Source organism: Leptosomus discolor, chromosome 3 (genome assembly GCF_034619465.1).
Source record: "Leptosomus discolor isolate bLepDis1 chromosome 3, bLepDis1.hap2, whole genome shotgun sequence".
Taxonomy (NCBI): Eukaryota; Metazoa; Chordata; class Aves; order Leptosomiformes; family Leptosomidae; genus Leptosomus; species Leptosomus discolor.
In genome coordinates, this window is record NC_141393.1 from 79510456 (window position 1) to 79523832 (window position 13377).

The 13377-nt window shown below is 46.6% G+C and overlaps 1 protein-coding gene across 1 annotated transcript in view; it reads right to left on the reverse strand.

Annotated features, from left to right (window-relative positions):
- Positions 1 to 4656: 4656 nt before the first annotated feature.
- Positions 4657 to 13377, reverse strand: part of SLC44A3 (solute carrier family 44 member 3) — a 39954-nt gene continuing 31233 nt past the window's right edge. Inside the window, exons 13-16 of the mRNA XM_086463056.1 lie at positions 6980 to 7117; positions 6256 to 6492; positions 4988 to 5086; positions 4657 to 4842 (exon numbers count right to left, since the gene is read on the reverse strand). Coding sequence (XP_086319182.1) covers positions 4657 to 4842; positions 4988 to 5086; positions 6256 to 6492; positions 6980 to 7117 — 660 coding nt within the window. The remainder of the gene's footprint in view (positions 4843 to 4987; positions 5087 to 6255; positions 6493 to 6979; positions 7118 to 13377) is intronic.

Genomic DNA, 13377 nt, shown 5'->3' on the forward strand with positions numbered 1-13377 from the left:
TATGCTGCCATTCTTAAAGATTAGGTGCCACAAAAATTATTCCCTAATCAGCATCACCCTTGCCTGTGTTAATGGTAACGTAGAACTGCTGTAGAACGTTGCAGTGTGGGCTCTTTCCTTCACAAGGTTGTTAGACTAAATCCCATGGAAAAAAATCTCCTGGGAGCAAGTGACAGTGACTTAACGGGAAAGGAATGCAGCTCCTTTACAGCAGAGTTCACTTCCCCTCTACTGCACTGTGAGGTTACGACCAGAGATCCTTGGCTGTGCACTAAATCCCTGCCCTTTTCTCAAGGCAAAGGAGGAGCTGCTGCACCTATTTTAATGCTGCCTCTGCGTCAGCCCGCAGCCTTCGTACCGGCACCGCTGAGGACTCCAGAGCACGTAAAGAGCTGCCCCGTCTGCGCCTGCTGCTCTGCGATCCCAGTTCTTGGCTGCCGACAGCAGAGCTCTGGGCCTAAACAGAAAACGCTTTCTGCCTCACCAGGGAGCGCGAACAGTCTGCACGGATTTACCTGGGCTGTTTTTAACGGGGGGAAAACCAGCCCGCTATCAATGGGGGCCGCTGTTGCTGATCCTAACGTCTGTAAAAATAAAGCTATTTTCAAAGTATTTACTGCAGATTAAACTTATTTACACTAACATGAAATGTTTTGTACTTGCAAGTTCTGGACTTGTAAAGGAGTCTTCCCTCAAGAGTAGGAATTTTTTGTACTTTGCTCCACTAGTTTCTCCTGTCTTTGGGTATGATGTGGTGACCTGACTTTCAACTGGCCTATTTGTTGCATAAGCCTTAAGCTTATTTGTTTCACAGAATTTAAATATGAAAGGACAGCGGGAGGTCACTGGTCCAAGCTCTGCATCTGAGGCAAGAGAGTTAGTTAGTACCAAGATGTCCGTCAAGACCTGCTCTTCCTGAACTATACTATTTCCTCCCTTCAAAATAATAGTATTTAACTCTTTAGAGCTGTGGTATCGAGTGCTGAAGAGCAGCGCTGTGATCCACAACAAAAGCTTCGTCGCCTTCATAGTTTGCATGAGAGCAGGGCCTCTCTCTGAAAGCCTGAACCGTCCCCTCCTGCTCTTTCTGAATCCAGAACTTGGGCTTTCACCTGCTTGCACGCGTTCAGTCTGTACGTACTGGAACAGAGGACACCACACGCACAAACTGCTCCGCGTGCCCGTTGTCTCCCACCCGCAGAGGTACCCGCCGGAATCCCAACTGACCTCAGAGTCTGAAGCAGACACCAAGCAAGACCAACTGCAAACTGCCTCGCTCAGAGCAAGCAGCTGTAACGCTTCGCCATCTCCTGGTGTACAGACACCAGGAGTTACCCCCCCATCGCCTGTTTTTGAGGACGGTAGTTACAGAAGTACCGCTTGTTCCTCCGAACCCCATCCTCCGTAGCTGCGGGAAAGAAGAGTTCACCCAGTACGGGGCTGCTTTGCAGGGCAGACGACGTTGAACTACCAGAAGGGGCTCGGACAAGCATCGGTACCTGAACTAGTGCTAACGATCTCCTCGCGGGAGCTGCGCCTCCACCCAGCCCCAGCGCCTCCTGCCCGCCCGCTTCACAGCTGCCCGCCTGCACAGCCCTGCGGGGGAAGGCGGCAAGGAGGACCGGGCGCTAAACGGCCTCAGCTTCTGTCGGGGCTTTATCCCCCGAACTCGGGTGAGGGCTCACAGCCCCACGCAGGAACGCTACAGCTGGAGGTTGTGTTGTGGAAGGTATGTAGGATCGGGAGGTCCTGGGTTGCACCTGGAAGCTACAAAGCTCTGCTTGGAGTATTAAACCTCATTGAAACACTGAGGACTTCTGTAAAAATACACTGTGACTCAAAGCATAGTGTCACGGGTGTAATGTGTGGACTATGGGCAGTACAGCATTCCTTAAATGAAACACACTCAAATACAGCTTAATTAGGATTTTTCAGTACCTTCCTTCTTTACAAAGCAAACCAAGCTTGGTCTTAAGTGTATAAAAGTCCTTTCTCCACCCAGGAACTGCAGTGAAGGCAATGACGCTGCATCACCACTGCAATGAACAGCATCACAGCATCGCTGAGATTGGAAGGGACCGCTGGAGGTCGTCTGGGGATTGTCTGAACGGGGACACACCTATATAAAAATTTTCCTCCCTTTCTTCCACCAGAGAGTTCCTGAGTCAAGGGCCAAAACGTGCCGTGTGAGTATCAAACGCAAACAGGACAAAACCCTCCCATGCTTGTAAATTGGTAAACGCCATTTTTACATGGAGGAGAGGCTCCCACTGGGAAGCAATCTCACCGGGACCTGTGGCAGAGGAAAAGTTTTGCCCCTCTGTAAGTACCACCCAGAAGTACCCAAGTACAGTTTTAAATGATGGGAGGCAGTGAGTCACGAGTCACGGGCCGGTAGGAGGTCAGCTTCACCTGCCAGGCAGCGAGTAATTAACCCCTTTCATTCCCCTTTTCATCATCTGTCCCACATTCCTCAACTTCTTGAAGTGCCTCATATTAAAGCAGACAAAAGCTAATTAAACGAACAACAAAAAGCAGGTGTTTCTTAGCATTCCCTAGCAGATAACCAGTCTCCTTTCAGCAGCAGCAGATCAGATACAGCATTTAGCTGGAACAGACTTGCCGTTCAGGCCACCAAGGAGCTTTCCTGTCTGTCACTCTGAGCTGTGCCTAATCAAAGCTTTATCAATCTATTCATTACGGCAGCTTATGAGTCACTTACCTGCAGCAATGTCTCCCTTCCTCTACTCATGTGGACTTGACCAAAATCCCCCGTTGGAGTCATCCTCCCACCTCGAACCTCTCCTCAATCAAAAGCTTAAAGGAACTTTTGAACAAAGAGAATAAAATCATGTGCCACTGAGTAAAATCTGTAACTACCCCCTGCTCGGGATGAGGTGGAGCCCATGGAGTGTGTTAGAACCAGGGGCCAGGCGCGGGGTTTAAACAAACCTCAAAATTGCTCACAACAAAATGCTGACAGGCTGTTTCCAAGTTTGGGTTTTTTTTTTAGAAGTGTCTACAGCTACCACGTCCCTCTTCTGGCCAGAGCCCTGACAGTCTCTTCGCCCCCTTCCTCGATGAGATTTTACATTTCACATCCATGTTACAGCTAACATGTCTATAAAGTATGATTGGTAACATCCTTTTATCTCATTTCTGGCCAGCCATTGCTCATCTGCTACTTCTTTGTCAAGCTTTAAATCCAGATACAAATTTTTCTGCTTCGTCTTTTCCATTGCAAAGGGAAGGTAATTGTTTATTTTCACTTACCAAAAAAAAAGGACTATTCCTCATCTGCCCTTTGGAGAGGAGCCAGTGGCTAGTTTATGATACCAACTTGTAAAACCATTCCCAAAAGAGTGTAATTAAAAGAAAGACACCTTCCTCATAGCCATTCATTATCCTGACTACGGAGAATTTCTATCAATGGTCATTCCCACCACCGAGCGCAGTACTGTTCCCTCATTGGTTGCACCGGCTGTTCGGATATACAGAATAAATCAGGCGGCAGCATTCATCTCGGAGTGCCGCCTCTAGAAAGGCTGGTACGTTTACTCAGCCAGGGATGACCGGCCCCATGTTCCCAGAGAAGCAGGAAAGCCCCATGTGTGTGTTAGCTGACACCCCACAAAGCTACAACGGCCCTGTGGACTTAGGATTTGTAGTCTGACAGCACAGACATTTACAAGGAGTTTGTTTATTAACAACTTTCAGACCTTCATAACAAGTATCTCGATAAAACTCAGATGTGCTGACACACAAAATACTTTATTTGTACAAACAGACTGTGTGTCATTTTGTCAGTGGGGAAGGTACAACAGAGATTTAAAGAACTGATACTTGTCCTGGGGTATTGGTAACCTTTACTGGGTTTTCTGACTGTTTTTGCTATTGCTGGTCTGCCTTCACACTTCCTGGTGCGCTTCACGTTCAAGTCTACAAAGAGAGAAGAAAGGAGTCAAATAACGTGCAGCACTAGTCCTGTTATTGCATTTAAATGTCATTAGGGCAAACTGGGGAAATAATAAGTGTCCTTTTGTGTCTCAAATCCACAATCCTGTCGCAGGGAGTAACACACACACACAAACACACACAATTTCTGTGCTTGGCAAAAAATGACTGAAGAATGCATTAACAGACCCAAACAATGACAAAACCAAGCACAATGAACTGCAGCAGTGCTCTGCCTACAGCAGAGTGCCCACGAGATTGCGTGAGAGCTCGCTAGAGCCTGCTACCTCTTGAAAGCAGATCAGGAAAACCCACCGACGTCTGTTACGCTCCTGTAAGAAGCAGCTGGCGGGAAGCACACGACACCAGCAGCGGTGGCCAGCAAGCCCAGGTGCCAGCGTAGCTGATGCTGGGGGAAAACCAGCCCAGACTCTGAACGTGCTGGGGCAGCTTCTCAGGTCGGGCACTTTGCAGTATTTTTTCAGATGTCAGTGAGTGAGCGCTTTCTCTCAGGACTTCCCCAAGCCTGGGTGTGAGGGGAATGTTCCCCTTCTGGCACCTCAGCTTTTTTACCCCAGCATAAAATAGAGTAAATAAATATAGACACTAATAAAGAAGAAAGAAAAAAGGGTGGGGATGGAGAGGGAAGGCCTCTAAGCTCTGATCGTGCAGCTCTGGAACTTCAGCAGTTCGGGCATGAAATCAAGCAGCCTGCCGCTCTTCCCACTTCCCTACAGCAGACGTGTGAAGGGGGATCTGAACAGCATTTATCTCCCACCCCCTCGCCATTGTTGGATCTTTCTCCTCCTCTGCTGGGCACACTGGGGAATGGGACGAAGGAGGAGGACAAACATTTGATCCACCCATTTTGCACCAGCAGAGGGGTTCCTGAGGAGGGAAAGCAACAGAAGGAAAAACTGGGGTACAGCTGTGAGACATCAGGAGATACATGCCAGCCTACACCCGTTCTTCTCGGGACACAAAGGCAAACATTAGCTGGCAGATAAATGCATACCCCACACTCGTGTCTCACCATGGGCTGGAGCTCTGTCCCATCTTCATTGTCCTGCAAAGGTCTCACGCTTCTGTGTCTCTGCCCTTCTGTTAACTTGTTACTCTGACTCACGAAAATCTACAAGCAAAAACCAGGGTGAGATCACTTGGGAATGCAAACCGTGCTGTCAATCTAAGGAACCGTAGCTGGTTCCGAGCTGGATGACACTGCGCGACGCCGGGAGGGACTCTGCAGAGGCAGCAAGGGTGATAACGCAACTGAGCAGGACGAAGCAAGAATCTCCCTTACATCTCCTGCGGGAAGGAGGACTCTGTCTGGAATCCTTCACCCAGCTCTCCGCCCGCTGCCGCCTATCGTCCCGAGGGCCACCGCGCCTCCCTTCCACCCCCAGATGTTTGCAACCCGCCTGTGACACAGACAGACGTCCCAAGTCAAATGCCTTCGTGCGTTGGGAAACTCCAAGTTCTTGGCTACGTGAGCAAACTTACTCTTGCTCATGCAACGAGCAGGAGTTTGGCTGTGCTGCCCCCAGTTTTTCCATACGAGGTTACACAGCCCGCCCTGCTTGGAAGGCGCCTTTCCCCTGGGGGAAATCCTCTCTTCACCCAAGGCCCTAGGGCATAGCTAATGACGAGGAATTAAGACCAGAGTTAAAGAGAAACTACCACAAAGTTTGGAAGTGGAGAAAGGAAAGCCTCAGTCTGTTTCATGAAGGAGAACTGGCTTAAGAAGTATTTTAGCATTTGGCAAAACGGAGGGAGAAGAACAGAGGTCAAGGCTTCAGAGTTTTCCGTTCAGTAACTTATTCCCATTCGGGACGTGCGCTTAAGTACTGTTCTGAATCAAAGCCAAAGAATATCTATCTGCTTTCTTCTGTGCAAAGGGTTAAGCCTATCTTCAGGCTGCCTTTTTGTTTTCAACAAAATGCTATGAACGTTACAGGGAATCTAACAGCAGCATTAAAAAAACACCCAAAACCAGTTCTTCTGACACTGTCCTGAAGAAATCCATCCAGAACATTCGCATCATATGAGCTGTTCTGGCTGCTGAGTTTGTTTTTCATGAATCACTAAGATTTCCTTTGTCGCATGGTTTATGAAGAAAAAGACAGAACTGGCCAAAATAGCATGGAAGGAAAAAACATCTGCATCTTCAGAGATTCTCTTAATATGAACGGGGTGGCATATATACATTCAAGTGCTTCAGACACAGCTATTAAGCAAAGCTCTCCACCACTGCTAGCTTAGGAAGGCTCAAATATCTTTGCTGCTATCCCTGGGGTTTACCAGCAGTTCCTGATCCATGAAGTATGGCTTCTCTGCAGACCCATCATTTGTTTCCATGTCAATAGCAAAGCAAAGGAACACGGCATCTGCTGTCACTTCAAACACGGACAGAAAGCTGTGGGACATCACGTAGGCGAAAAATCCAACCAGCAACACGGGAACTACCCAAGCTTGCAACTCCCGATGGTAGTTAAAGGCCATCAATCCTCCAAAAACAGTAAAACATACAACAAACACCTGTAAAGGGCGGCGAGAGAGAAATGCAGCCTCATCAATCACGTCGAAATGTATCTCAAAACCACCCCAACCCCCGAACCCTAAGGCAAACACATCCCAGCCAATACTTTAACAGCACATCTCTCCCGCGACAGAGCTGCACCGTTTCTGGCATCACGTACTTGTCACCCCCCTTTGTGGCCCATTCAAGGTGTAAATTCTGTAGGGCAGAGGCAATCTTCTACCGTGTGTTTACCAAAGACTGACTGCAATGGCAACTGCAAGAGTGGCACCAAGGACACTACTGTAATCCACCTAAGTAACTCCGTAAAGACTATGAACAGGATTAAATTCCTCAAACATTATCTTCTCTCTCGAACTCATTTTACAGCAGTAACAACACTGAGTTTAATAAAGATAAACCTTATTCACTTTAGGTGTAAGAAAAGACAATCAAACCCTGATTTTTCACTTCATTCTCACCGAACCGTACTTTCCTCACTCTCACCTTTCCTAGAAATAGGATAAAATCTCCAAAACAGCTAATGGATGCAAGTTTAGCAGAATTCTTCGCCAAAATAAAGACAGCATCCTTTGCTGATGTACAAAAATCTGTCCCGTTTATGGCTGTAGTTGTGTACACATGCTGAAATGAGAGAAGACAATAATGCAGTGAGAGGGGAAAGACTCATAATCTAGATTTTACTTCAGCAAAATGCAAAGCCTTACACTCTATTTGGAAATTCTGACTTTATGAATATAAAGAGTTATTTTGCATAATATACCAATTTTATTTTAAGTGACTATAATAACTATACTTCTAACTTCAAGTAGTTTTTCTACGTAATTTCCACCATTAGCAAATGCTGGAAGACTAAATAAAATTTCTGAACCCACCTTTATCCATTTTACTTTAAAACATCAAAGTTCTCTACCCTAATTTTTGATAATGAATATGACGCAATTACCACAAAACACTTACCTACCTGGTGTCACACTATCCAAACTCACTTGCTTATTTTCTACGAATCTGTCTCCAAGGCTGTTGGCAAACTACGTAAGCGGAACAATGAAGTTATGCAGTTGCCAAGTCATTTAAAAGTTGATGATTAAAAAGCTTTTATATGTGGCCCTTTCAAACTATTCAGATGCTACTGAAATTCAAGCCAATGGCTACAGCTGTTAAAAAAAAAACCTTTTCAGGACAGATGAACCCAACTGTGAAAATGGCTGGAAAAGAACAGCTAAAGGATCCCGGACTAGACCAGTGAGGGTTACGTCACAAAGACCCCCAGAATTTCAACAGACAGTAGGGGCACTCCCAGTTTTTCCATGCATTGAGAAGTTCACAAGATTTCTCTTTGTGGAACCTTGCCAAGACAGGTGGGGAGGACGGAATGTTTACCTTCACGGATCGGATTATTTTAGCGCTTGTTGTGCATGGCTTGACATAGGTGTCCCATTTATGGAGCTCCTCAACAAGGTTTGAAACTCTGTCCAAAATGCCAGCTAAGAAAAACAGCACTCGATACCTGAAACGTCTGCGGAACTTTACCAGCAAGGCTCACGAGTAGTTTCCCTTTACTGAAAATACCAGAAGGTGGATTATGCCACAAAACATTAGTCACATCTGGTACTGGTCAGTAAGAACCACAGTGGGCAAGGGATTACTGTCCTGAAGGGATTTATACACCCCAACATGTACTTGGCGCTCAGATTACTTTCTGCTTCACCTGGAAGTGGAACATAAGCTGTAACTGGTTTGCTGAAAGTGAATTATACAGACCTACTGCAAAACACTTCCTGTTCAAAAATCTGGTTTTTCTTACTTACAAATCAAAATGTAAAATAGCTTCAGATATCTGAAGGGAGAGAAAATTTATTTCCGCAGAGTCCAGTTTCACCCCATAGCAATTTCTCCAACATACTGTAGTGTAGCAAAGCTCTACTGACATTATCGTAAAATAGTACAGACAGAGAAAGAAATTAAATGCAGTCAAAGATCCTTTGTCTCTTTATTGTGGATATTATTTATTTTATGTATGACAAAGGTATTTTTTGTCTCTGATAGTAAGCAAAAAAAGGCTTGAAGTAAACATCCTGTAAATATTGTATATCTATAGCAGCAAATACATCCATAGATGGAAAAAGTAGACATTAAATAAAGACCATGGATTTATTGCCTACTCTAAGAAAAATCAAGGACTCCACTGAACTCTACGAGGAGTATCTGCATACAAATCTGTTTAAACAAGCGAGTTCGCTTCATTCCTAAATAGGAAAAAACCACTTTCTGGGCTAACGTTCATTTATCCTGACGCTGCTCCTTTCCCCTGGGAGTGCTGCACCCTCCAGCTCGGCCAGGCGCTGCCCACCACACCTCTGCCCTCTCGGCTGCCTGCACCTCCAGAGGAGAAGCACCCTCGTCCCACCCGCCTCACCCAGCCCGCGGCCATCCCGGCAAGCTGGCCCACGGCCGCGCCGGCCGCTCGGCAAGGCCAGCGCCAGCCTCGCTGGGCGACCGACTGCCCAGGACGCCGGCGGAGGGCAGGTGGCCTCACGTCAGGCCCCTTCTCCGTGTGGCGTCCCGGGCGCCGCTGCGTCCTTCAAGCACGGACAGGCCTCGCACGCCGTGAGTTAAGCCTCTGCCGTCGTTCCCATTAACAGGCAGGAGGCTGAGACACAAAGTGGAAAAGGGTTTTTCTAAGTTTGTTTCTGTCCCGTAAGGACTAAATTCACAAAGCAGATCCCGATCTGGTGAGGTCAGTATAAATTTTGCCAATAAATTAAACAGAGATTCTGTATTCATTATAAATAGCAAAAAACGTCCTGTGTTAAAAATTAAAAACAATGTTGAAAATGCCCGTGCACTTGTACAAACATTGTTTCCATACTTAAAATAAATAACCATTTGTTTCCACTCTTGAATTAGCCACTTCGGTATCCAAGGAATGTGCAACGAAAAGAACGTGTGATATTTATTAACTAGGAACAGTTATCTTGGAAAGACTGAAACTAATGCGGGAGACTGAATGCTACCTGCACAGGGATTTGTCACGTTACAAACCAGTTGATAAAACCCGGCATTTATAACAATTACAACTTCAACAACTCATGTAAGTATGACCATCCAAGCAAGAAAGGCAGCCAGGTAACAATCCAACAGTAAGATCCAGGAGTAAGAGAGACACAGACACGAACAAACTGCTGAAAGCTACAAAACTAGTCATTGACACAGGTGAAGCAGGAATGTTACTAGTACAGCCTGGAGGCTTAGCCAAGTGATTTTTATCTTTGGGCAAAAAATAGATTTCTGAGGAAAAAAAAATGATGTATTTGGAGGGTTTCTTGTTCAGCCCAGACCGTGGCTCCATACACTTTCCTCACAATTCTCAAGTTTCCCATCCAGCCGCACAGAAATCTACACGTTCTCACTAACAAAATACATGTCTGACGTTTTAGCAAATGTACGTTTCCACGAAACTCAGAGTTGCACAGAAATGAGCTCAAGTGATTTCTCATCCTCACCCACCAGAGGACACTTAACACGTGCCAGCCTTTACCAACATTTGCAAATCATTTTGGACTTTGGACTCAGAAGCTTAGATATCCCATTAATCTTCCAGTTGCAGGGTATGTGCAACAACCCAACCCCTTCCAAAGAAAAGATCGTTGCGGAGGGTAAGGTGGTGGACCACGGTCAGTTAAGAACCTGCTGTCATGGAGAAACAGGTTATTTAAATGTGTTTTTCTTTTCCCGTGCACAAAAGCTTTAGTGGACTTGAAAATGTTCGAGAGAAGGGCAGCAGGAATGATCCAAAAGGTATGGAATGTCTTCTGTCTGGGGAATGGCTGAGTACACCAGGCTCTTCTGTCTGGAAAAGAGATGACTGAGGGAGGACGTGGTAAAAGGGCTACAAAACCATGAGAAATGCAGAGAGGGTAGGTAGGGTGAGGTGGCTCACTGTTTCTTCCAGAACAAAGACTAGGCAGGGGGGGAAGACCATACGAAGCAGTAGGAGCCCAATTTGAAAACAGATGGTGTTTCTTCTCACCGTAAATCCGTAAGCTGTGAACTGCTGGACAAAAGATCCTTTAGCTGCTAAAAGTTCGCATGAGCCCAAGGGAGACTGGGAAAAGTCCAGGGAAAAGGAATCCACTGGGAGTTAATAAACACACAGAAAGCACACTCAGCTCGAGAAGTCCCGAGGCTGAAAATAGCTTCTTCAGAAACAGCACGGGGACCAGGGCAATACGCGCTCGTTCTACCTTCGCGTTCACTCACAGCCACGGTTGGAGATGGGAGACTGAGCTAGGTGGAGACTCAGGTCTGGCCCAATATGGCTGCTATGGATTTTTTTAACGAATCAATGTTTTACAACGCTAGTCAGCTATGGTGACAATGGCATCGACAGCAGACCACTGATCAGAAAGTGTGGGAGATAGCGAGTCAGGAACAGCCTTTATCCCGGCACCAGCAGGTTGGTATGGGATCACCACCTTTGTGGGGAACACAAGCCTCCTCTGGCTGGGAGCCTGGGAACTAGACACTAGTTTCTCAGCCTCAGGATGAATAAATAAGGAATGCGAATGTTTACATATTTCCAAATACCACAGTATGCAAAAAAAAACTATTTAAAGAATACATCCTTCTGTGCCTCACAACACAGAATGTCAAGGGTCTTGGAAAAACTGACCTGCTAGTTTCATGAGAAAGGCGCCGTGGCTCTGATCCAGGCCCTAAGTTCCCCAATTGTTGGGAATAATTGCTACTTTGTGTAACAGATGAATTCAGTCCTCCGTTCTAGGACTTGCTTTAATAAAACGAGCTTGGGGAAGACAGGATTGCCATAGCGACAGAATCTTCTTAAAAAAGAAGCAGGAGACATGCTGGTCTCGCATCCCACCGCAGCTTTTTCTCCTCCGCTGGTATTTCCAGCCTGATCTGATCTCGTTGCTGGCGGCTCTCTCGGGGGCTGCCCTGGTTAGCTACACCCACCGCAAGGCTGTGCCGCTCAGGCTGGGAGTTTCAGTGTCTCAGCTCGCAGGCGTCACAGCCGCCAGCGGGATCCCCTCAGAAAACAAACCGCAGCAGTAGCGAGAGGCTATGGCGTTTCTGTGGCTGCCGTACAGCAGCGAGTGACCCGGGGAGAAAGCTGTATCGTGTCTCTCAGACAGCGGTGAGGAATCCGAGCGACGTGGGGCTGTCAGGCCCCACTGAAGAGATGAGGACATGTAAGACTGGAAGGGACTTTCAGCCACTCTAGTCCCTGGCTATTTCAGATTAGCACATTATACCATTTCGTCTCTTTAAGTGGAAAGTTCCCTCTTTAAACTACTTAGGGCTTCCCCCTCTCCCAGCCCTCACCTTTGGAGCTGTTCCAGACTGCTGTCCCTCCGGTTCTTAGGAACCTTCTTCCAACTTCCAGACAGTACTTACTCATGAACAGTTTACATCTACTCATTCTTCTGCTGATCTTGTCTTGGCTCTTATCCCTCCCTGCCGTTTCTCTTATTGATATACTCGCAGACGGCTAACGGGCTTGCTCTTACCCTCCATTTGTCAAAGCAGACACACCAGCACATTCTAGTCCCCCCGCCCCGTGACATAAGCCTGATCACCTAGCCAGCAACTTGCACAATGGCATTTATCCCCCTCTTTCTGGTGCAAGTATTTCATCTCATACCTCCCAGGACTGAATCTGCCCTTTCTGCAGCCTTGTTAACTAAAGGCTGTTGTCCTGTGGATGACAAACACACGGAGAATATTCTCCTTATATCTGCAGTCTGGACTTACTGGAGAAAAATCTTGTCCTTCAGCTTTCCTTGCTTCCTACTCCGCATGCCATCTACTCCTTCCATGGCTGTCATCCAGTGGGCAAGACCAACACAACTTTCTCCCCGGAGGGTGCTTGGGTGCCCTTTCCAGCAGCATCCCACCGCTACACCTGGGCTCCATTTCAACCACAGGGGCTGGGCCACAAGGATCCTGCTTTCGGTGCCCGTTGCGTCATGATTACATCATTACTGGAGTTGCCTACAGTGGCTTCTGCAGTTAGTGTGACAATGTTCTCATCTGGGATTTCTGAAATAAAATCAAGCTGAACATTTCCAGAGAGTTGTTCATAAATTGCTGTGCTTAAAAACACAGAATTATTGGTCACTTGCTTCATTGCCTTCTATTTTCTTTCCTTTTTTTTTTTTTGTTTTTAAGGGGATAGGGGAGAGGAGAAAGGTATTAAAGCAAGAATCAGTCAGCCTTGTTCATCTCTATCCTCTACATGGTTCACCCTACAGAGCAAGTCAAGACTACAGAATTTTGTTTCCTGTTATCGCACCCATAAAACCTCTAGAGGGAAAACAAACACATTTAAAATATGATTTCACTGAAGATGAACAGTTTAGTCAACCACGTTTTCAAGGTGATTGAAAATTTAGCTTAACATCTAGAAGCAATTTTGCCAGTACCATTAAAATGCAGTATTGGTTTTGGGAGGAAAAAGCAGCACTTGATGGGGTGAGGCACGATGTGTTTGACAGCGCAGAGGAGAACTGTACTTACATCAGCATGCATGAGTTTTGGGTTTATCTAGGTCACTTCACAAGGCATTTAGCCACAACCTTCTGATAGGCTTCCATCCAAAGTTTAAGAGACAACCAACTGCCATGGATATACCACCAGACAGACTTGCTTCTGGGTTTTTTTTTTTACACTAGGCAGTTGCTGGCTTTCAGTATCAGCGAAGGGTCTCAGCACCAGTAAATGCAGGCTACCACAGCGCCGACTTCAGCAATGGCTACCACAGGGCCCGGAAGGCTACGCTGCAAGGAACCGCGCTGATGAAAACAGAGAAACCACGTCCCGCTCAGCCACTCCTTCAGAAATCCATGTGCTGTGCTTCGGAG